The sequence below is a fragment of the Fusarium phalaenopsidis genome (genome assembly GCF_050370095.1).
Source record: "Fusarium phalaenopsidis strain FUZ10S chromosome Unknown contig_32394, whole genome shotgun sequence".
NCBI lineage: Eukaryota > Fungi > Ascomycota > Sordariomycetes > Hypocreales > Nectriaceae > Fusarium > Fusarium phalaenopsidis.
The window spans coordinates 108,074-131,056 of NW_028145379.1; the positions used below are offsets into that span (position 1 = coordinate 108,074).

Genomic DNA, 22,983 nt, shown 5'->3' on the forward strand with positions numbered 1-22,983 from the left:
CGGGCGAGGTTATTAGAGCTGTTCGCCACCGGGCAAACACTGACAGGCAGGGGCAAATATTTATCAAAGGCAGCAGCGCCCCGACCCGGATATATCTCCTATGTGGACTTGCCATATTCTTTAAACCCTCGATGATTTGTACCGCAAAATGAACATCACAGTTCCCGGCACAGTATGGCCAACAGCCGCTGTGGGCAGCAGAGGGATCAGGCATTAATATTTGGAGCGTTAATCAGAACGGCTACGCTTCGTAGACGTGGCAAGGGAGACAGAGATATCATAGACTAAGCTGGCAATCTAATATCATTGTGTTGTTAATATACCTCTGGTTGTGAATGTATATTGTGTGATTATTAAGCCCTCTCAACCTTGCGTATGAACTCGCCCATAGCTTATTGATCCCGCTCGGCGGCCTGTTTTGCCAGGGAAAGCTTGATCATCCAGGGCTCAAGCAACAAGCGTATCAGAGTGGGGTTCAGAAGGGACGTGGAACCTGGCCACTAAGAAGACTGCCCAGCCGGCCCCTACCTTTCGTGCCAAACAATGGTCGGTTGCCAGCCACGTACCGAACCAAAACGATGCGCCAGCTGGATCAGAACGCAGAGAGCCCATGGTTCAGCCGCATGTGATGCCCTTTCATCGTCCCCTTTTCTTGCGGGCCCAGCCAGCTTCTCATACTGTCTCGCCTGCTTGACGTGGAGCCTACTCTAAGTCGCATGGCGCATCACGGGGAATGGAGCGGAGTCAACAGACAGGTAGATCGGCAGCATGCACTTTGGCAGCTGCGAGTGAGAACTAACCACTGCACATATTAATATGTGGCTAGATATTCAATGTCGGCACGGCGCCAGCATGCAAGATAGATGAGCCAGCCAACAGCGTCTCTGGGATATACCTCCCCCCATATACATCGAACAGCATAATTCTACGTTCCTTTCGGGTACTAGGTGCTGCAATGACCACATATGACCTCAATGCAACCACATGTACCTTGCGTCGGCAAGTCACCGCCTAGATCCGTGATTGATATATTAGATTCCCGATGCAGGCCAGAACAAGACTCGACCGAGGTCCAGCAGAGTAGAAATTCTTCAATGTTTCTCCCCGAACACGAATTTGCCTTCCTAGGGACGAACGAGTGAGAAAACATGCATATCTCACTCAGCCTCGTTTGTAGCAGACATAAGGACCACTCGCTTGCTTGACGCCCACTGCAAGGCTCCCCCCTCGGGAGCGTTGTAGCACAAGGCAGACCACAGTAGGAAGACACAATCTTCACAAGATAGGGTATAGCTGAGAAAAGAGGGAGAAGACCAGTTCATGGAAACCCCGTATGTATTGCGCTCTATGATCCCCCTTTGAGGTTTGCCACCACTCCTCCTCGTAGCTCTCAGAGTTCCCAATCACGAAAGCCGCAGAGCTAGTAGTATACTTTGGCGCCAGGTACTCCGCTACTGGAAAGACTGCGTATTGCGTTGAATTATCCTCATGGCACGATTCGAAGGCCGCATCACAGAGTGCCTTGTAGATGTGGGATCACCACCAGAGGAGTCTCTTCAGTGTACAAGAGCAGGTCACCCATCCGCAGATTAGGTCGCAATTTGCTCCGCGAGGCCGCTTCCGAGGCAGCCTGCATGGCATACATCTGGATTGGAGTCAGTGCTGGTATGATGTCTGACACCTCTGTGTGGGGGCCGAGGCGTTGAGAGTCAAGGATGATCAAAAGTCGTAGGAGGTCAAGTTGGTAGCGATTCTTTCGCATAGATCTCAACGGGGCGCCCCCTCCCCCACCTCCCGTTTCTTTCTTTCTTTCTTTCTTTCTTTCTTTCTTTCTTTCTTTCTTTCTTTCTTTCTTTTTTTTTTTTTCTTTTGCGCTCTACCGCATCTATAGTGACAAGACGTCACATCTAATGTTGGTATAGAAGGGCCGTTGGTCAGGTCAATTGAAACTCTTCTATGAAAGGCACGGCGAGTCACACCCACCAGCACGTCAATTGAAACTCTTCTATGAAAGGCACGGCGAGTCACACCCACCAGCACGTCAATTGAAACTCTTCTATGAAAGGCACGGCGAGTCACACCCACCAGCACGTATTCCATGACGGTCATTAACCATGAACCAAAGCAGGTAGGATATCAGAGATTGTATAGGGGCACCTCCATACAGCGTATATTCCTCTTCACGTCCTGCTGCCTACGTTGCTCACCAACATTGCCAACAGTGCCTGAAAGGATCATTAGTATCCCCCCTCCCCCCTGTGCCCCTCTATCAAGGATGCCGCTTGCAAGATTGTCAAATACATAGATGCCGTCATTAATCATCATGGTCGAACGGAGTCACCCAGGCCAGAACTTCCTCCTCCCTCATCTTATCCCAGTCCGAATCCTCTTCCTTACCCGAGAATGCAAAGTTGGCAACCCTGCCACCGTCCGTCGCCCGCAGGAATGCTAGTCCGGCAGCGCAAATCTTGCGCACATATGCGTTGTCCACCAGTTCGTGCAGCTCGCAGAGGTTCTCTGCCTTCTCTGCCTTTTCAGCGAGCCTCATATACTCCTCTGTCGCTACGTGGAAGGGCGTCTTCCCGGGTCGGCACTGTGGGATGAAGGCGAGGGGACCCGGGCCGTATGGTCCGCAGAGCCTCTTCCAGCAGCGCCCAGCCTTGCGGTCATTGTCGACCTTGTAGAGTGTGGTGCCAAAGGCTTGCGCAATCCGCTCGCGGAGGGTGCTGGGCATGCGCATCGAGCCGCCTCTCCGGTCATTGTACGCCTCGTTGAACCGCAGCTGCCGGTAGCGGGTTTGTACTTTGCTGCCCTTCACCTTCACCAGCATTATGTACTCAGATGGGAACTTGTCCCTCCTCGCCATCGTACGCGGTGATCTCGTCTTGGTCCATACGCAAGGTCGCGTTATGCGACTTTACATCGTCGACGAATTGCCTGACCGCGAAGACGGACAGTACGGACAAATTGGTCGCACCGCTTACACTCATCTATCCACCTTTGTCGAGCTTCATCCCGTGTGAAGTGTCGACGATGACCCATAGCTTGAGCCCCTAGCTCATGCTATCGCAGGACCATAGGCCCATGTCTTCCTTGCGTAGTGCAGTGGCCGAGCCGGCCTTGCCGAGGTGTGTGTGCCTTTCATTGATGTGCGTAACCTTGTCGGATCTGTCGAGCTCGTCGCCGCCGTAGAGGGGACACGGGTCGTTTATGTCCATCGCCATGAGGCCATTGTAATACGCCGCCTCTTGCAGAAAAGCCTCCAGCAATGCCTCCGCCTCTTCGGTCTTTTGAGGCAAGCATCAAAGGTCGGCCACTCCAGCCCTTTCCCCTCTGCAACGTCCCCTCGGTAGACTCGCAAGATATCATCGTCTTGTGACTTCCTAACGACATTCATTATGGTATCTGGATCGGTGTCACGTGCCAAAATGGCCGGACTGCCAAAAGAGGCAAGAGAGCTGTTTGTCAGCAGGTCAGACACAGCTAATGCGGGGCTTACCGACGTTATAAGGGAAACGCCATAGAAAGCAAGTAGGGCAAGAATCAAGACCGTCGCACCCCAAGACCTACGTTCGATATGCTCCCTAGCTGCTTGACCTCTTCACTCTCTTCAACCCCTTTTTTGCCCCTGACAATCGGTTCCTGGCGTCGCCCACGTGGCCATGTCCTCATCCAGCTTCTCAACCTCGATCCGAGGGACGCGGACAACGCTGGAGAACCCCTTCTCTTGCGAGAGCTCGTACAGCGTCTGGGGCATGCGAGCACCCAGATCGTCGGCCGTCAGCGCGAGGGTGGCCGAGCTTGCGGTTGCGTTGTCCTCGTTGCCTGACGCCGAAGTCGATACCGCTGTGGTCGGGTGTTCGCTGCTGCCACTGTCCGTCTTTGGGCCGTCGGGGATATCGCCGTGATATGAATTGCTTCGCTGAGGGCGCAGACGCTCGGCTGCCTCCTCGTTGGCCGTCTTGGCCTCCTCTCCGCACGTTTCTTCCATCTCCTCCGCGCTCTCCTCTCCGTCTCTATGCTTGCGCTAATCGAGGCGGTTTGTCATTCGCCCACCCTCCCGGCCGATGAACCACATCACGGAGACGAGAATTCCATCCCAGCTGGCGGGTTTGCCTTGCCTACACACGCAACACCTCGATCATCATCCGAGCAGCAGGGGATGCCTCCGTGCCCTCTCGACCCATGGCCGACATGTCGCACTCCTCGTCATCGCCTGCCGTGGCTTCCGCCGGCAAGCGCCGCCTCTCACACGCTATAGAGGAGAGGCAGACAAAGAGAACACACAGGGAACCTGAAAGCAGATCCCAGACTCTGTTCTTTGGACTCGAGCTTGAGTTTGCGTGCCCTGCCCTGGATGAGTCAATAGGCGAGGGGGGCGAGCACGACTACTTGCGTCAGTGCCACTCTATCTACGAAAACTTGGCATCGGAGCTAACCGATAGAGGGCGCGAAACCGTCATCAGCCTAGTCGTTCGCCATGACCAGTTCTCCTCAAATGGAATGGGCGAGGAGTCACATCTGAGCTGGGGCGCCGCTGCCGTTGGGAAAGCACGTCAATCAGATACCCAACGTGCCACTCGACTGTCGCCCGATATCCCCACGGTAGTACCTCTACAGTAAGAGGCTGCCCCTGGGAGGATAGGATATCTGGTGGCCTGAGCTCTTTTCAGCGCTGGGGGGGTTTGTAAATAGCTTATTAGGTGACATTGGATATGTTGGCGATGTGTTGGCACACATCCAAAACTCCATAGGGAACGGCAGCCCCGATGTCAATATGTGATAAATGCGGTCTAAGGACCACCCTTATTAGTTATCAATAGCAGGCCGTCGAGTCAATTGGTTGTCGTTGTTTTCCAGGTGATACCCTTCTCGTATTGCGGTGTTGTCCACGAAGATGGGAATATCTTGAGTGTTTTGGCGCTGCTTTTGAGTGCGATCATCCGTCTCGACGACGATATCTGATGCAGAAGGAAAGGGCTTCTTCTGGGTGAAAGAGCGGCCTTGCTCATTGCACGCCTTGAAGTCACCCACGTGCATCGCGATATCGGAGGTGAAATCCATACCCTTGGGCAAGCTGGTATAGTGCCCACAAGCGATATGTGATTTAATCAAAGAGCTACGAACCACCCCCGCCCCCGAACCAGAAGAGAAAATGAGGCTCCTGCACATTAAAAAGAGAGACCTCCTACGCTCACACACATCGAGCTTATAAAACAGATCTTATTTGCCCCGGCCCGAACCGGGTATAAGCCCCCCAGATGTGTGGCCGCCACCACCTCCTCCAGTGAGTACATACGCGTAATAGCACTCCCTTGATTATCATCGAATTTTCGACCAGACCAATGCTGAATGTCATATCGGTTATTGATCATATTGGGTCCAATTACGACTGACGTCACCCTGCCCGTTGAAAGAGCTGCCTTGCTGCCTACACAATGTATCACGTGCTTCGTGCAACATTCACCATCGGCACCTTTGTTCTTCACAATCGTCACGCCTTTCTCTCTCATCTTCCGCGGCTGTCATCTCTCCGACCACGACGAGAGCTATCACCTCCCCTACCTGCGCCTCGCCTCTTGTCACTTTCATCGTCGCCATCCGCATAACCTCCCTCGAGACGGGTGTGTTCCTTCCCCTCCTCTTCTCTCCCCGCTGTCAAGCGTGAAGCTGATCTCGCGAGCAGGCTGTGACCCGATAATCACACCGCGCCTCAATCATTCCCTCCCCTGTCATAGCCGACATGACCTCGCACCGACCTGACATTTCCCCTGGCGATGCCCTTGACCGTAGAGCGAAGACGATGGCCCCACCCGACACATTACTCGATGATGCGAGGTCGATGCTATAGGAGGAGGAGCTTCGCCCTGCCCTGCACGCACATGCCCTGCCGGGACACCCTCACGCTAACGTGCACCTGTCAGTTGGTCCCGCCGCCGTCGTCTCTCGGCGCCTCACGCTGCCACTCTCTGTTCGCCGTTGGCATGATTCCGACCTACCCTGTACCCGCCACGCCCCTCACGGGGTGTATCTTCCGTTACTGGTGGGAACTCCTCCAGGCCGAGAATCGGCACCCCTCCCTCGCGGAGCTAGCTGGCTTCTTCAACTGCACTTGTTGGGATCGCTACATGCACAAGGCCGCTGCGGCCTATGGTATTAGTCCGAGATTTGAGTGTTAGGTAGATGACGAATAATCGATGCACGAGGCAGGGCTGGACCTGCTCTGCTGACTCCCCTGATGCTGCCACACGAAGCCTCGAGTAGGTGAGACACAGGCAGCACGACTCCATAGCGTCCTGTGTACGAGTAGTATCCCGACGGTCGTGGTCGGTTGGTGTTGCTGGTGTTCTTCGCCTCATGTGGCTAGGCTGCTATCGAGGCGTATACCATCTGCCGGTGCTGCCTCCCGCTGACTTGTCCCTCAACTCCGGGGACTCTCCCGTCGTTGTCAGTGACGGCGCCTGGACTGTGGCCCTTCGAGAGGGCCGCGACATGCAGAGTAACGCCATCCCTACGTCCCGCCTCTTCTTCCAACGTGCCTTCGTGGCTCGTCACCATCGCAGGCTCTTCCACTGCCGGCCGAGTGAGCTGGCTAGGCGATTCGTAGATGCCCCTCACGCGGTGCACAATATCACAGTCTTGGACCCGGCGGCGTTAAACTCACTCTGTTCCTCCCGCCCTTTTCCGCGCCCCCACGCCTCCCATCTGCAGTCCGCAGGGCCGTTATTGGCGGCCATGTGGTTAACAGCTCTGTGTGACACCAGCGCCCGTTCGTCACGTGGCAGTCCCCCGCTGCATGACATTTCAGGCACAGAGAGTGTTTCGTCCCCGCGGATCTGGGATTGGAATCCGGGGTATGGCGGGGGTCTCATAAGGCTCTCGCATCACAGTCTCCATCTCGACCACCTAGGCCAGCCCCTCTAGAGCGTGAATGCCCAGTCCAGCCATAGATCGGTTCTCATTCTCGGCCTGCCTGCATATTCGCCGCTCTCGACCGGTTCTAGCAACCCCCCCTCCGCCTTCATTCCCCTCCCTTCCTCACCTCGACCTCTGTGCCCTGCCATGCTATGCGTGACCAGCATCGCTTTTCACACCTGGATGGAGGACACCCCTATCGTCGCCTACGCCTTTGAAAAACCCCCCCTGCTCCATTAGACGGTCGAGGTCACCCTACAGCCGCACTGCGACACTCAGGTCTCTGGCTCTCCCGGCCTTCTCTAGCGACGCCTCCCTGTCCCCTCCGCCCTTAACTCCGCAGCGAGGCTGGAGAAGGCTTCCTCCTCTTCCCTTCCTCACGTTTGCTTTGCAAGCTCTATTTGCCCGTGCCAGCGAGGGAGCCGGTCATCACTTCGCCCCGCCTGCCTAGCATAATACTCAGCGTATAGGTAGCTGCACCCCGAACCTCTCTTTTCCATCCCACCGCTTCGCCCGCTGACATCGCAGTCGCCATATAGTCTTCCTCCCCGATCGCCGAGATGTCTCTGCCTCTGCCTCTGCCTCAGCAGCTGCTGCAGCTGTCGCCCGCCTCGTCCCCCCAGGAACAACCCGGTCGATCCAAGCGGAGACTTGACGAGCCTCTATTTACTCCTCGACGCGCGGCCTCGTAGGAGACTCTCCTTTCTCCTTCGTACATGCATACTCGACAGTTGCCAAGCGCCCACCGAAGCTCTTCTCCATTTTGGACTCTGCGAGGATCCCGCGATCGGGCCATCCCCGTATCTTCACATACTCGAGTAGGAAGGTCATGCCCGGTCACTGTGACCTCTGTCGAGAACTGAACTTCTAGCATTCCCCAAGACGTATTTGTGTTCACCTGGTATACATTCATAGGCGGCCAGAATTACCCTGTAATTGACAGCTATGATAGCTCGATGCTGCCTCCTGCGTGGAAAGCTGGTACTGAGCTGTGGATGGGATAGTTTTACCATTGCTATATGAAATGTACTCTTGAAATGCCTGTCACGGCCTCCTATCCGATAGTTCTCGCCCTATTCATGATTCACTGGAGACAGTTGCACCCCGTCAGGGTTCATAGCCATCGTCTTCACCTAGTGCCCCCTCCCCCCTCCTCCGCATACGGAGCCCGATTGATATGCCAAGATAGGCTTAGTCTCCCGTGTAGGAGTCTTCCCCCACATCTCTTTTGAGTGTTCGGTTTGCTCAATAGCCCCGCACCTTATCTTATGTTGGATAGCGTACGGCATATTCGATCAGAACGATATGAAACAACACGATGTGGAGCCAAAAGTGATGATGTTATTGCTTGATCTTCCTCCCGGCCCCTCTCGAGAGAAGAGGGGGTTTTCTAGTCACCTGACTAAGGCTAGGATATCTGTGTACCAGGGGTTTATGCAAATTCGGGGCATATGCCGCCACACGAGGGGTCAATCCAACAATAGATATTATTGGTGAGCCTAGGGTTGTCACGATGTGTATTTGGGTAGCAGGGCGTATACATGGCGTGTCACTGCTATAGCAATATCCTTCTAGCTACTTCTGCATAAAGGATGTACAGGGACTCAGAGCGGGGAGAGGACGCAATCAAGAACATACACACATCCAATCAGACACTTCAGAGAATCCGAGCTCGTGACACTCTCACTCCTCCACGCCTCTCTCCTTAACATCTCTGCTCTCGTGAAACACCAATCACCCGTGACGATGTATTCTTGCGCATTTATCCCCCTTTGCCTTTCACCGCCACCTAGTGAGTATACCTTCAAAGGGACTTGCGTCTAGCAGGGGGGGCATCTGACTCGTGGCTTTCCTCAGGGCGTGCGCTCTATCGAACACCGGCCAGCATATTCTCCTTACCAAGGCCTCTGTAAATACCTAACCCGCGACTGCTCACAATACTCGATATTCTTCCAACGCTGAGGATCACGACGAGACAGCCCCCCTCCCTCACGTTTCCGACCGAAATCGACCGCCTTCTCGCCGGCGGGCCCTTAAGAGAGCCTCACCACCACCAACGCCCCGCAGCTCACCCTTCTCGACCGCATGTGAGAAGGCTGCTCTCACCGAGTCGCCCTCCTCGTCCGCCTCACTCTCTACTATATCCGTACGGAGGAGGCCGGGTCTGGGCGGGCCCCTCCGAGCGCAGCCATGGAGTCATCAAACCGCGTCGGGCTAGACGCGTGCGACTTCAAGATGAAGGGCGATGGTACTGGGCCGGAATCACGCACTAACCTCATCCTTCCTCTCGTCGACTAGGCGTCTAGGCCAGAGAATGATGACGTCGACGGGGATCAGTTTTCACGCCCGTGGATGCACTCGTTCGAATCCCTCTTGACACGCGCCGAGTCCGTGTTTGGCGGGCGATGCGTGGTCTCTTTCTGCGGCCGCATTCCTGGCGATCCGGTCTCGTACGACATCTGTCACGAGGAGGACTACGTTACCTTTCTCACCAGATACTCCCTTCGTCTTGCCCACGACGACAACAGCACGCGCACCTTGACGCTCCCGTGCCTCTGTGCCCGGCTTGCGCCCGAGGAGCCAGAGCTCGATATCTCCGCCGTCACTGAGCCAACGCCGCTTTTGGGCAACGTGCCGATAGTGCCCAGTGTCGTCGACACGGATGAGATAGCCGAAGTGCAGCCCAGTGCAGAAGACGACGCCCAACCGCAAGACCTGCTGCATACACGCATCGATGAAGACGACCAGCGCTCAGACGATCACCCCTCGCCTCCCGACGATCCTGACGGCAACCAAGAGGTGATTTACATCTCGGATGACCCACTAGACGATGAAGATGGCGGGGTTGATGGCCGAGTATCATCAGCAGCCCCTGGCCAGGACGGGCGACATCCGCGGTTCTGGGCAGCAGAGGTCCACCGTCGTCGTTACCACATTCAACGTGCTATCGGCTGGGCGCAACGATCTGGTGTTCGCCAACATCGTGATTAAGCTCGGCGAGCCATGGACCAACGCCCTGACGGAGCAGGCCATCGGGCGTGTGGACAGGCCTGGCCAGGGCCAGCCTACCATCTTCTTCGACCTTTTCCGCAAGGACAACGAGGCAGAGGCACTGGTCCGCGCGCGGAACCGACACCGCAAGGGGATTCTGGGTGAGAAGCTATCTGATAATCGCTTGTTCGGCATCATCGACACCAATCCCTCATCGTGAAGCCGGGCCCGACTGGCAGCGAGGTTCCTCCTGCGCTCACGCCGACAGGCCTTCCACGGTCGAAGTCATCGTATCTTCAGATATCAGAGATTGGCACACGGATCAAGGCGGCCTTGTTTTGGAAGCTCAGTCGGCTGGCGGTTGTGGGGGTGCCACAGTGTGATCCCGAGTCCACGTTCCTTCTGTACAACTCAGCCCCCTTGATTATCCTACGATCATGGAAGTGCTGTATATGACTATTTATTATGAGCTCAGTTAAGATTTGCTATCCTGATCCTACGTATGCAGTGGCCAAGTGTGATGAGCGTCAATGCCCCAACCACGATGGCCTCCTCTTGGTACTTCAGAGCAAGAATCGTCAGACCATATGCATGTGCTCAACATGGGTAGGTGTGATAAGAGAGCTGCCGCCACGTCTGATACCTATGTCTTGAGCTAGTATGTTGTATATATGCCCACGTAGAAATGCATATCCCTCCATGAGGTCAGAGACGGGCTACTCAAAGGCAGCACAGACGGTCCCCTGGCTCAATCTTCTGGCTCAATGTACCCATCAAAGGCCGGGTTTCAAATATAATAAAGAACGCATTATCACCACATCATAGCATCATATTTCAATACTAACACAATGGCTTTTTTTTAATTTTAGTTTTTTTGCTGCCTGCAGACTGCAGTAGAAGACTCATACCTAGGCTCCAAATAATGCTCGAATTGTTGAATCGGAGGGGGGCCTCCAGGGGGCGTGGAGGGCATGGTCGTGACCTCCTTGTCATGGACTTCTCCGTGTATTTTGGCGGTTGCGCCGTCTGTAAGTCTCACTCATCATGATCTCCTGATGTCGGCGTTTACATTGTGAGAGCCGTAAGTTACGAAAAGACCCTTGGTAAAGTGACTTTGACAGCCGTCAAGCAGAATAATACTCCTCTACCGCTCTCGAGCCGTCTTCGTGTGCTTGAAGATGTGTCCAAATCATTCTGAAACGAGAAAGTTATTGATAATATATCCCTTTGGAGAGGCTGTGATTACTGCCTCGCCATAAAGTTCATTGCCAATCCACCTGGGCGGAACTTGGACATCGCGAATGATAATGAACGGCGGTATCACCACCCCAGCCATCGAGATGACCTCAGTACTCGTGATGGAGATAGTGTCGTATGACGTCGGTCCGTCACTTTCCGCTGGGCATCTCTTGTAGCTGCCTTTCTTCTATGAAAGATTCTGTAATGCCTTCTCATGCAGCGGCGAACCCAGAAGCGAGAGGCCGTAGCCTTCATGCCAGCAGCATCGAGGACCGCATTCGCGGAGATGGCTGACAGACCCAAGCCGACCAGGCCATGGCTCTGGCATAAGGTTGGCCTCCTTCTGACGAAGAGAGTGTCTGGGCCTGGAATGCCGAAAGGGAGTCCATCTGATCTGCTGATTGCCGGATGGTTTGTTGGGCGCTGACCTCGAAATACTCGCTGAGGTGGCCCTTTCTGAAAAGCTGCTGGTAGAAAACCCCTGAAGACCAATACTGTGAAGTCGGCGTCTTGCCCAACGCCTGTAGGCCTTAGCGTCCTTCCCCTGCCTGGCGGGTCTCTTTATGGCTGGTGCGAAGGCGCTGGCGAATCTGTCGGATGCGACTATAGATCTAATGACTAACTCTGACCCTAATCCTCAGGCTGTAAGGCAACAGCGGCCATACTCTCGCCGCTGCGACTAGGCTCACCCTCCTCATCCTCCCCCGTAACCTCCGAGACACTGACATGGACGACTTCGTTACCACCCTCGTTCAGGAATGAACGGTGTCTCACCGAGTGCTCTCGCTGCTCCGCCAGTCACTTTGGCCAGTTTAGGAACCCCTTGGTGCAGTGTCCCGTCGTTGTAGAGGTGGCGAGCTACGGAGTGGAGGCCCTCCTCGGCCGCCGATGGCACTGCCCGATCCGTGTCTTCTTGCACACGGCCATGAGCAGCCCCCAGGTCTGATCGCCTCATGCACCCCTTGGCAGCTTTATGCTATGGAGAAGCACATGTACGACGTCCGGTATGCGCGGTGGAGCATGGTCGTCGCATGAGGTTCTTTATTATTTTCTGCAAACATAAGAGTCAATATCAAAGCCATTAGCATTAACATGTCATAGTACATAAGAACAAATTGCGGCCTAAAGTATCGAAATACCATCAATATCTATAAATAGCTAATGTGTTCTTTATTATAGCTGAAGCCTGGCCCTTGATGGGTTAACCTGAGCCGGAAGATCGTCTATTCATAGCAGCTAAGAGTTGATCCTAATGTGCAACGAGCAATTATACCTACGGGGAATTATGAAATGCAGAGCGTTCTGACATCATCTGCTATCTCGCTTAGGTCCCAAGCTTTACAAAGTAATATAACATACAGCTCGTCTGGAAAACCCCCCCCGCCTCGATGCATTTGTCGTTGATGTGCTCAAGAACCGCACGGCATGTGTCGACAGAATCCGCTCCGATGGCGTGGTTAGGGCAGGACGGTAGCATCTGCATCCCGATCCACACATCATCGTATGGCGCCTCTTCCGTGGGATGCTGGGCGTTGACCTTGAGATTATCGAGCCGATTACAAAACGACTCTATGAAATTGACTCTCGACTCTTTATTTGAGCTGAATTGGGCTGCTTCGGGGTGGGTTTCTCTCCAACAGACGAGCGAACTACCGGCACCAGTTGCCGCCGGGGCCGATATAGAATAAGAGTCAGTTGGGGCCGTGGTGGGTATCGCTGCTGTTGCAGAGTCGGAGGTAGAGGCCTTGGGTAGGCTGATACTGAATGAACTCGCAGAGACGTCTGTCTCGGTCTGTATCTTGGATGGAGTGACTGTACTGTCACGGTCTGTCGATGTGGCCGTCGAATCCGAACTGCCCCTGCTCGCCACACTAGAGGCAGGTGAGCTTGTCGATTTTGTGTATGCGTTTTGGTTCAGCTGCAGGGCCCTAGGGCAGTCGTCTGACCATGTGGCTGGGGGGATGATTTCCATGCTGGCGTCATATGGAACCTTGTATGTCCGCCCGGGGTAAATCTTGTTTATGTTAATGCCGGGATTCAGAGCCTCGACTTCATTATAATCAAGTCCGGGAAGGGCCTGCCCAACGTCTTGGGCAAACGTGTCCCCGTCATGAGGGACCCAGGTGGCATAGTTGTAAGTGCAAGCCGTGCTCGCAAGGGAAATCGAGGAAAGCCAGAGTATTGGTTTCATTGTGGTAAAGAGATAAGGCCCTTCCCTCCACGATTTAAGAGGTTCAATCCTGTCCTTGAACTACCTATTTCTAGTTATCGCTATAAATAGCAGCTCGAAATAGCAGCTTGAGCTGCCTTTGAAAGCTGCTTTCTGAAACACGCCGATGTGTCGAGGGTGTTCTAACTATGGATAAGCCGGTCGTGCTCAGCAGCTGCATTTGCTATCGCTATCTTCCAGCTGGTATATCTCGCATATGAAGATAGCAGGAGGACGAACGCGAAGTATGTAGGGCTACGGGGACCTCGGGCCCCGATTGCGCCGCCTTCCAACCCTCATTAGCTACTGTAGAGCGCCCTGTGTGAAGTTGTAACTTTTATGAAGGGGCGAAAAAACAGATCCCACAGCTCACACATGCAGACGCCACTAATGGCTTTGTGAGGCGCCCTTTTTTTCTTCTTCTTTTTCAATGACGTATCCGTCATACCCTAGATCAAAGAACACATGAATAGACACAGCAACATCAAAACCCAATGCCGTAAAACACCGTAAGTAGGGCGTCCTTGAAAGTAGGTATTATAGGATAGGTAGTTGCTATTACCAAAGGCTATCGCTGGGGGGCGCTGTTATAGGTTTCTTTAGCTACTGTTATTCGCCTCCTTGGCTGCTATTATTATAGGTAGCCTTTGTAAGCTGTTTTTGCAAGCCTATTTGGCGCCAAATGGTAAATGTGGATGTGGGAGGCTTGCGGTGAGTCCCGCCCGATAATACAACTTGAGCGAGCCAAGTCGGCGTCGGACGACTAGATGACTCAATGTCTGACTTATTTACGTATACCTATAATACCCTCATCAGGCTTAGCTATGCGTAGGTCTGGATGAGAGCGGGTTGTGCCGCTCCTCAGCCGAGCTCCTACCAAATGTCCGTAGGTTAGTTCGTGTTTTCATGATGCATGCCTTATTATCTACCATCTAGTACCCCTCACCCGGTCATACCCCTTACCCGGTCAGCAAAAAAAATATTCCCCCATACAAAATGCGATTTTTCATTTGAACAGTTCTTGAACAAAAGCGAAGCTATCAGCATGGAAAAATGTCTATTCTATTGAAAATTGCATGGAATCTAGCATTTTAACGTTGCTTCCCCAGTGACGCATGTGGTATAGCCGTATGGCACTAATATCAACTGTCTTGAAACGCCTCCCTCATCACCCCCCCTTCCACCAGGTTTCATCGGATTTTTCTCTACACCAGCCTCCCAAAACGACGCTCAAAATGTCCCAAACGCCTTATACAGAGGATGGTGTTATTGAAGCCATGCTGGATGTCGCAGATAATGGACTCTCGCAGCATGAGGCCGCCCAGAAGCATGGCATGCCCCAGACCACCCTCTCTGACCGACTAAGAGGCATACCGCCTAAACCTGAAGTCACCCATCCTGCCCAGCTGTTATCCAAGTCCCAAGAGACCAGGTTGGTAACCTGGATACTCCGGCAAGAGGCCCTGGGCTATGCTCCGTCCCACAGTCAAGTCCATGCCACCGTCGCTGCCCTCCTACGACAACAAGGCAGGGAACGGCCTATCGGCGTACATTGGCTAGCTAGGTTCATGAAACGGCATCCGTCCATAAAGACAAAGATCGGAAAATGCCAGGAGGCATCGAGGTTCAATTGTTTTACCCCAACCGCCGTCAATTGGTACTTTGATATCCGGGAGAAGGAATATGGCTGGATCAAACCCGAGAACACTGTCAACGTTGACGAGGGCGGTATCATGGCCGGATTTGGTGAGCATCAGTCGTTTTAGCCGTTGAATGAGCTAATTCATTGGGAACATAGGCTTGGATTCCTTGGTTATTGGCAGTAGCGACCCCAGGAGGAAGACCTTCCTCAAGGGCTCTCAGTCCCGCACTTGGACTAGCTTTATCGAAGCCGCGACCGCAACTGACCGTCTTCTGAAACCTGGGATTATATTCAAAGGCAAAGAGCTTCAGCAACAGTGGTTTATCGATGAGTTCAGGGAGGTGGCCGATTGGTATTACGTCACGTCCGACAACGGCTGGATAGACAACCACATCGCAGTCGAGTGGCTCAGAGAGGTCTATCTTCCCCAAACGCAACCGGAAGATAAGTCTGATGCGAGGCTTATCATACTAGATGGCCATCAAAGCCACGTATCTGTGCGTATCTGCCTGTTCCGAACTTTCTCGACCAAAAATGTCGCTGACTCAAAATCCAGGATGAGTGGATGGCTACGTGCTTTTTGAACAACGTGTATTGCTGTTACCTACCAGCTCACTGCTCCCACGGCCTATAGCCACTCGACAATGGCCTACAATGCATCCAAGGCTGCCTATCGCAAAGAACTCCAAAAGCTGACAAGCCTGACCGACTCTGCGCCGGTAGATAAGGTTAACTTCATCAGGGCCTATGCCAAAGCCAGGGAGGTGGGTATGACGAAGAAGAACATCCTCTCGGGCTGGCGAGTGACTGGAAACTGGCCGGTTTCACGACGGAAAGCACTCATACATCCAGAGATTCAGCCAGACAAAAAGGAAACGACACCTGCATCAGATGGCCCGAGCGACGGGCAACGCGACTCTGATAACACGCCAAAGACCAGCCGTCATATCAGGGATCTGGGGAAGAACAAGAGCCCCTCAACGAGAAGGCGCTATTCTGTGATGTCGAAGGGTTTCGAAGCGCAAGAGTCAAAGATCGCCTCGCTAAGCACAAGAATAGCCAGTCTGGAGGAGGAAGTCGGCCGGTCGAGTAGAGGCAAGAAGAGGAAAGCGATACCCAATCCCAACAAGAAGTTCATGACATTTGCCGAGGCTCTAGTGGCTGGTAACACTATTTTTAGGTCAAACGAAGCAATTGAAGAGGCAGAAGCTGTTGAGGAGGTGATCGAGGTGGGAGGGGTGGAAGAGGATGAGGGATACATTCAATTCTGATCTTGATCCTAAATATGAATTTATTTTTGCTATTTTTATCAGGTTCTTGCCAGCATGATAAAAAATCGCATTGTGTATGGAGGAATATTTCTTTTTGCTGAACGGATGAGGGGTATGACCGGGTGAGGGGTACTAGATGGTATAATGACAAGTCTGCGAGACCGTCAGCCACAACAGCGAAAAACAGCCATTAATACATAACGGTATTGAAACCCAATACTGCAAAACACTAAGAGGGTCAGATAACTAATCCTGGTTTATTAAATCTAACATGAGCTAATCGGCTCCGAGCGGAGGTGCTGATCCGCAACGCTCAGGCCTGTTTAGCTGATCTCTGGCCTCTATTATAGGTCCGTTGTTTAAATGTCTTTTCTGGCCCTCCTCAACAACGCTCTTTTAGCACCAACCCCAACGCTTGCGACTATGAAACACGACCCGTGTTATTCTCATCTTTTTAACGCTCAAACAAAATGCGTTCTCCGCACGCTGCTTATGCACTATTTTGCGCCGTATACCTTGGCCGAGTATCCCTGGTAAACTCTCCGCTCGCCTGGGGGGTTCCTGTCGATTCAAAGGATCAGAATGGCCAGACTGCGCTATTCTACGCCGCATCGAAAGGCCACGAGGGCTTGGTGAAGATTCTGATCGACCGTGGGGATTATTTCGAATATTGCGATACGCACAAGCGGACGCCCCTATCGCACGCCGCGTTCGAAGGCTATGATCGCGTGGCAGAGATTCTGCTCGCCCATGGGGCTGGTATCGATGCAGTGGATGTGGATGGGTGGATTCCGTTACTCCACGCCGTCTATCACGGCCACGAGGACGTGGTGAAGAGTCTGCTCGCCAAGAGATCTGACAGGAGGGCTGGCACCGATTTCCAGCAACGCTCCAACTCCCTCTCGAACTTGTCTCTCGAGCTCGTCTCACGCATCGCCTCTTGCCTTCAGGCCCCGATCGACAAGAGGCTAATGTACCTAACTAGGCTGATGAAAAACATCAGCATTTTGCGGGGGCAACGAGAAAATGAATTCCCTTCCTCTGCTGTAGAAACTTGCAAAATTGAGACCCTTGGCAAAGTGGATGCGGTCAGATTCCCGCCTGCTAAGCGTTGGTATCATGGTCGCAGGCCCAAGTTGTGTGGCCAGTTGCGTCCACACTTACGGCAGTGGCATCGCAGGCGGGCTGTGAGGCAAGTCGCTTTGGCCTAAAATTAGCGGGGCTGGTGACCACCACCCGATGCTGCAGTAGTCTTCGTAATGTACGAAGTAAGGCGGTGCAAAGCTAAACCCACCACGGACTCGCGGCCATGCAACGCTAACCAACCACGATTAATTAACTGACTCCGGTCTGGGCAAGCGAGGTTAGAACGGATTCGCCTCGCCCAGTGGCAGGACCTACGGCTTCATCAACTGGCCAGTCGAAAACGGATACCTATCCGGGATTAGGGTGGTTACAGTGCATGAGCCGCCCTGGCTCGCAAATACTACTGCACTCCCCGCTTCTCGCAAGTCTTGGCAGCTGATCATCGGACTCCCGCCCCTTGGTACAGGACGCCACGTAACTTCGTCTACCAGCCATGGAATGGAACGGAAGCGAGAGGATCGCGGTGTAGGCAAGCCCGCTCGTTGCTTGGTCAAGTTGCGGTCAGGGGTGGGCATACGGCTGAATCATCAGAACTCATCCCGGAAACTGGCCACTTTCCGGCAAGAATCATGAAACTGTGTCCCGTACTTCTTGGCAGCGGATCTAGCCCAAGACATGCAGGGTGTAGGGGATCTGTAATGTTATTCCCCGCTAACTAATACGTACCTATACTTCACGCACCTCTGATTTTCCATGACCCATCAGACGCGGTAAGTACTGGCACAAGAAGGTCGTCAAGTGGCAACTGCCTCGCCTTCCTCTCCTTGAATCATCTTACATAGAGGTCAGCTCTTAACCCATTAAATCCCAGGTGGAAAAAAAAACCACCTTTAAAAGAAAAAACAGATCCTCCACCCGGTTAGAATATTGAGCCTTTGTTTTAGCATTCATTCCAGGTCCTCCTTGGAAAGCGTCAAGGCTATTTTCGGCGGCTTCTCCCATCTCAGCGGACCCAAACGGGGAGGTGACAGTCGACATGATATCACCCTCCAAGACAGCAGAGCCGTGGCGGTTGACAGCCTCCGAGGCCCTCTCCAAAATCCAGGCTGATGAGCTTTCAGTCCAAGACTACGCCAGGTCTCTACTTGAGAGGATCAAGGCTCGGGACGATCAAGTACAGGCCTGGGCACATCTCGACGAAGATCTGGTGATCGAGCAAGCAAAAGCCCTGGACGAGGTACCAAAGAAGAGCCGAGGTCCCCTTCATGGACTGCCTATTGCGGTCAAGGATGTCATCTACACCAAGGGTAAGCCAACCGAGCACCAAAAGGGATCATCAACTGACCTCGCAAGACATGCCCACCCAGCACAACTCGTCCCTATACGAAGGAAGCTTTCCCGAGGTTGATGCCGCCTCAGTCCGCACCCTTCGTCATGCAGGCGCTCTCATCTTTGGTAACTCCGTTTCCCCATCCACTCGGGATTCCCACTTACAATCCAACCCCCAGGCAAGACGACAACCGCCCAGTTCGCGGCCGTACACGTCGGTCCCGAGACCCGCAACCCCCACGACCCTCACCGCACCCCGGGCGGCTCGTCCACCGGCTCTGGCGCCGTCGTCGCCGACTTCCAGGCTCCCATCGCCCTGGGTACCCAGACCGGCGGCTCCGTGATCCGGCCCGCTTCGTTCAACGGCATCTACGGGCTCAAGCCCACGTGGAACACGGTCTCCCGCGAGGGATCCAAGATCTACTCCCTGACCTTTGACACACTGGGGTGGTTTGCTCGGTGTGTCGATGACCTCGCGCTCTTGGCTGATGTTTTCGGCATCCAGGATGACAAGCAAGAGGAGGATGCAACCGTGTTCGAAGGCGTCAAAGGTGCGCGCTTCGCCATCTGCAAGACAGCCGTGTGGCCCTTTGCTGGCCCTGGCACCCAGGGAGCCTTGTCCAAAGCCGCCGCCCTTCTTGAGGCCCACGGCGCCATCGTCGAGGAGGTCGACCTCCCGTTAGAATTCGACAACCTCCCAGAATGGCATCGCGTGGTCCTTCACTGCGAAGGCGGCACCGCATTCTTGCCAGAGTATCGTGTCGGGAAAGATGACATCAACCAGGTCCTTGTCGACCATGTCGAGAACATCAATGGGTTCACCCGCAAGGAGCACCTGGAGGCGCTTGACGGCATGGCCGCCCTCCGACCCAAGTTTGATGAGATTGCTGGGCGGTACGCAGTCATCATCACGCCGAGCGTGCCTGATGAGGCACCTGTTGGTCTCGAAAGCACGGGGAGTCACATCTTTTGCTGTATCTGGAGTGCAAGTCCCTCCTGCCCCCTCTCTCGTCTTGTAGCTGACGTGGACATAGGCCCTGCACACACCCGTGCTCAACGTCCCCGGCTTCAAGGGTGCCCACGATATGCCCATTGGGGTATCGCTGGTAGCGCCACGATACCGTGATCGTCATCTTGTCGAGGTTGGCAGAGCGGTCGGTAAAATTTTTGAGGCCGAGGGCGGATGGGAGACCAAGCTATCAATCAGCATGCCATGACGCATCGTTACATGCCTCTCGTAGTTGCGATACCTGACGTCGAAGAAATTGACACTGTTGAAATGGCTGCGACCGTCAAGGCCCTGAAGGATTCACGTACACGGTACAGGCCGAGGAAAAGGTTCGCGATTGCACTGGCCCTGGGCGGTTTTCTCGGGCACTTGATCGTATTATTATCCTTTCGTCGTTCTCATACAGACCACCAGCACGTTCAACCTCCCCCCACCCATGCGGACCGCAGCGATGGGGCATTGGTGACGAATTGTTACACGTCGGTATAGGTATTCGGCCGTCACTGACGTGACGTGTGCTGGGCTGTTTCGTGTCATCACTCCGCGGTTTGGGACAGTGGTTTTGTTTCCCCACTGGCCCACCTGAATTGTATGATCACAGGCACGTCATTATGCTGTGTTATTGTAACCGTAACGTAGGCTATGTGATCCCATTCTGATTTTTTCACAGGCGTCGGAAAGTACAAGGCTATTTTTCCACAGGAGGGTTCTGACACTGCTGTACTGGATCGAGACCGAAATGAGGAGAAAACGAAGGAACGAGAAACGACTAATTGCTTGACTGTGTGTAACCTGAGCTGCTAGATCCCAGGGCCACACGGCATTAGGTCACGGCGGGACCTTTCCGAGAGCAACCTCTTCTTTTGTTTGGGTAACCATGTGGAGGGGTTTACAGCCTCGCTCCCTTACCTGTTGAGGAATGGACGACAAGTATTGAGGCCCAACACGGCTCCTTTCTTCGAGGCTACAGTTCGGCGCTGGATTACACATGCCCCTAATGCAGCTGCCCCTGCATTTGCCTCATAGTTGCCTTGCCGAGAAATTGACTCGTCATCTGTTGCTTGTCTCCTCACTGTCTGATATTCCTCAGCGTCTGCAGCTTCCTTCAGTGTGCCGATCATTGCTGCCCTAAGCTACGTGCGCTGGATCTTAGTTTTGGCGAAATGCTCAGATAGATGCATTATCACTTGAGGGATTGTGAGCCTGATAAAATTTTAAGCAGGGTAAAAACTGTAGATAAAATGGTCTCGCCGCGCCAGCACTACTGTACATAGAACCTAACAATTCAATCCATTCTGCTCTTCACGGCCCTTCTTCTATCGTGATCGAACACCTCGTACCACTCTTCATCGCGGCCATGGGCCCTATTATCCACACCACTTATGGGTTTCCCGTCCTTCTCCTCTCCATGCTCTGGTGGTTCCGTTGCGCGGTGATCGATTGGTTGCCCTCTGTTGAGCTGAAAGAACACGACATCTACAGCCGACTGATCTTTGCCTGGTTTTCCAGATATCGGCCAAAGCGGACCAACTATGCCAGTATCCTTTACCAAAACCCAGCAACCTTCACCATGGCATGTTACGTGTCCATAGAATCGGACCCATTGGACATTGATGACGACGAAATGTTCTTCTTCCCTACTGGGCTTACTGTATTCGAATACGAGGGATATTACTTTATCCTTCGAGAAAGCCCAATCAGGATCTACGCTATTTGGTTCAACAACAAGCCTGTGAAGATGTTCGTGGAGAAAACACTCAACAAATACCTTCGGGATGACAGGATGCGGCAGTACACACCACAGGATGATACGTGGTCTGACCTGTTGCGACCAAGGCGACTCATGGAAACCTACCATCACGAAGAATTGAGCGGTGTGATGGAAGATGTAAGGAGCCTTTTCGAAGGGGAAGCAGCATATGCTAGAGTTGGCAAAAAATGGAAACGCGTTCTCCTCGCACATGGTGCACCTGGAACCGGAAAGACGACCATGGGCGATGTCATTGCTTCAGAGCTCAACGTTCCACTTTATACCCTTGCCACTGGAAGCACGGACACGGAATTCAGGCAACTGATCAAGGATCTGCGGAAGAGGACGGTTGTAGTTCTGAACGAGGTCGATCAGTTGGACGCGGCTCAACGACGGGAGGGCAGCCTCAATCCCGATGGGTCACAACGACAGCCAATCAAAAAACAGACCCTCATGTCTTGGCTCAGTGGTGATATTGGAACAGATGGCGTCTACATTATTCTGACCACCAACCACAGGGAGGTTCTTGACGATACTGTCTGCCGGCCTGGCAGGGTAGATAGGGAGCTTTGTTTTCCGGCAGAGATGACCAAAGAGACCGTGACCAACATTATCCGGGTCCGATATGAGTCCAAGGAGGACATCAAACTTGGGCAAGATAAATACCCTGGAAGAACGCCTAGTGACGTTCAGCAATTTCTCGACGGCAAGGACTACGAATTTGCCGTTGAGCATATTGAAAAATGGCTATTAGAATGAGCAATGGAAAAGCAACATGACGCGGGGTTGAATGAAGGGTAAAAAGTCGTGTGATCGGTAGAAGACTGAAATACTGCATATTCGACTAAGAGTCCGATAGCGAGAGGGGCGACTAATAATGTAGTTGCAGTAGTTTCAGGTTGAGTTTATCTATAGTATCCCCTTTGTTCCGCAGTGGAACGCCAGGCATTTGCGTGTTACAGTGCCGACCGATTGCATTATATCTTTCACCTTGTATGTTAATAAAGCTGTCTGTCGCGGGTGATTTTGTCGTCGCTTACATCGTCGGCAGCAAAAGCGTTAGCAGGCTGGCTCATAAATTTCCTATACTCAACAGATTTGTCGAAGCATGGGCGAAGGTGAATCTGTTGCACATAGATGCTCCCTCATCTCGGGCTGCGGTTTCTATCAATGGGTTTTATTTGGCTAGGACGGGGACGCCTTGATGTGTGCGAGCGGCGATGCGGTCCTGGTAGAGCATCTTGGGGACGGGAAAAATCCTGAATATGCTCGCTCTGCTGCTGAGGAGGACCTACCTCCAGACCAAAGGGACAAGGAGGAGGGCCTGATGAAGAATGTGACCTTTCCTGGCAGTCAAGCTCCCGTGAACCCTACAGTCAAAAGGCTTTACAGGACTGCATATGGGGCTCTGGAACAAGGCGATAGCCAAACCCCCCCTCCAGCCCAACGAAGAGTTGCATATCAGCCAGACAATGAAACAGATGACGGCCATCGCAATAGGGGGTTGTTGACGAACTCTTGGAAAGGGTTTCTCCAGGTTTC

At 53.4% G+C, this 22,983-nt stretch overlaps 9 protein-coding genes across 9 annotated transcripts; 6 read left to right on the top strand and 3 right to left on the bottom strand.

The window, feature by feature from the left end:
- Positions 1–2,314: 2,314 nt before the first annotated feature.
- LRP88_14908 (uncharacterized protein) lies at positions 2,315–2,830 on the bottom strand (the record flags this gene model as incomplete). Its single annotated transcript, XM_083251242.1, has 1 exon — positions 2,315–2,830. One exon carries the CDS (start codon positions 2,828–2,830, stop codon positions 2,315–2,317), a length of 516 nt encoding a protein of 171 aa, XP_083092997.1.
- Positions 2,831–3,610: 780 nt separating this feature from the next.
- Positions 3,611–3,991, bottom strand: LRP88_14909 (uncharacterized protein; the record flags this gene model as incomplete). Its single annotated transcript, XM_083251243.1, has 1 exon — positions 3,611–3,991. The coding sequence occupies one exon, from the start codon at positions 3,989–3,991 to the stop codon at positions 3,611–3,613; it is 381 nt and encodes a 126-aa protein (XP_083092998.1).
- Positions 3,992–4,194: 203 nt separating this feature from the next.
- On the top strand, positions 4,195–4,623 carry LRP88_14910 (uncharacterized protein; the record flags this gene model as incomplete). Its single annotated transcript, XM_083251244.1, has 1 exon — positions 4,195–4,623. The coding sequence occupies one exon, from the start codon at positions 4,195–4,197 to the stop codon at positions 4,621–4,623; it is 429 nt and encodes a 142-aa protein (XP_083092999.1).
- Positions 4,624–9,267: 4,644 nt separating this feature from the next.
- LRP88_14911 (uncharacterized protein) lies at positions 9,268–10,126 on the top strand (the record flags this gene model as incomplete). Its single annotated transcript, XM_083251245.1, has 2 exons — positions 9,268–9,714; positions 9,743–10,126. 2 exons carry the CDS (start codon positions 9,268–9,270, stop codon positions 10,124–10,126), a joined length of 831 nt encoding a protein of 276 aa, XP_083093000.1.
- Positions 10,127–12,469: 2,343 nt separating this feature from the next.
- LRP88_14912 (uncharacterized protein) lies at positions 12,470–13,336 on the bottom strand (the record flags this gene model as incomplete). Its single annotated transcript, XM_083251246.1, has 1 exon — positions 12,470–13,336. The coding sequence occupies one exon, from the start codon at positions 13,334–13,336 to the stop codon at positions 12,470–12,472; it is 867 nt and encodes a 288-aa protein (XP_083093001.1).
- Positions 13,337–14,589: 1,253 nt separating this feature from the next.
- On the top strand, positions 14,590–15,120 carry LRP88_14913 (uncharacterized protein; the record flags this gene model as incomplete). The annotated part of the gene is made up of 1 exon (XM_083251247.1): positions 14,590–15,120. One exon carries the CDS (start codon positions 14,590–14,592, stop codon positions 15,118–15,120), a length of 531 nt encoding a protein of 176 aa, XP_083093002.1.
- Positions 15,121–16,737: 1,617 nt separating this feature from the next.
- On the top strand, positions 16,738–17,478 carry LRP88_14914 (ankyrin repeat domain-containing protein; the record flags this gene model as incomplete). Its single annotated transcript, XM_083251248.1, has 1 exon — positions 16,738–17,478. The coding sequence occupies one exon, from the start codon at positions 16,738–16,740 to the stop codon at positions 17,476–17,478; it is 741 nt and encodes a 246-aa protein (XP_083093003.1).
- Positions 17,479–18,389: 911 nt separating this feature from the next.
- LRP88_14915 (amidase) lies at positions 18,390–19,808 on the top strand (the record flags this gene model as incomplete). The annotated part of the gene is made up of 3 exons (XM_083251249.1): positions 18,390–18,660; positions 18,707–18,808; positions 18,862–19,808. The coding sequence occupies 3 exons, from the start codon at positions 18,390–18,392 to the stop codon at positions 19,806–19,808; spliced, it is 1,320 nt and encodes a 439-aa protein (XP_083093004.1).
- A 1,240-nt stretch (positions 19,809–21,048) lies between these two features.
- On the top strand, positions 21,049–22,200 carry LRP88_14916 (uncharacterized protein; the record flags this gene model as incomplete). Its single annotated transcript, XM_083251250.1, has 1 exon — positions 21,049–22,200. One exon carries the CDS (start codon positions 21,049–21,051, stop codon positions 22,198–22,200), a length of 1,152 nt encoding a protein of 383 aa, XP_083093005.1.
- Positions 22,201–22,983: the final 783 nt, after the last annotated feature.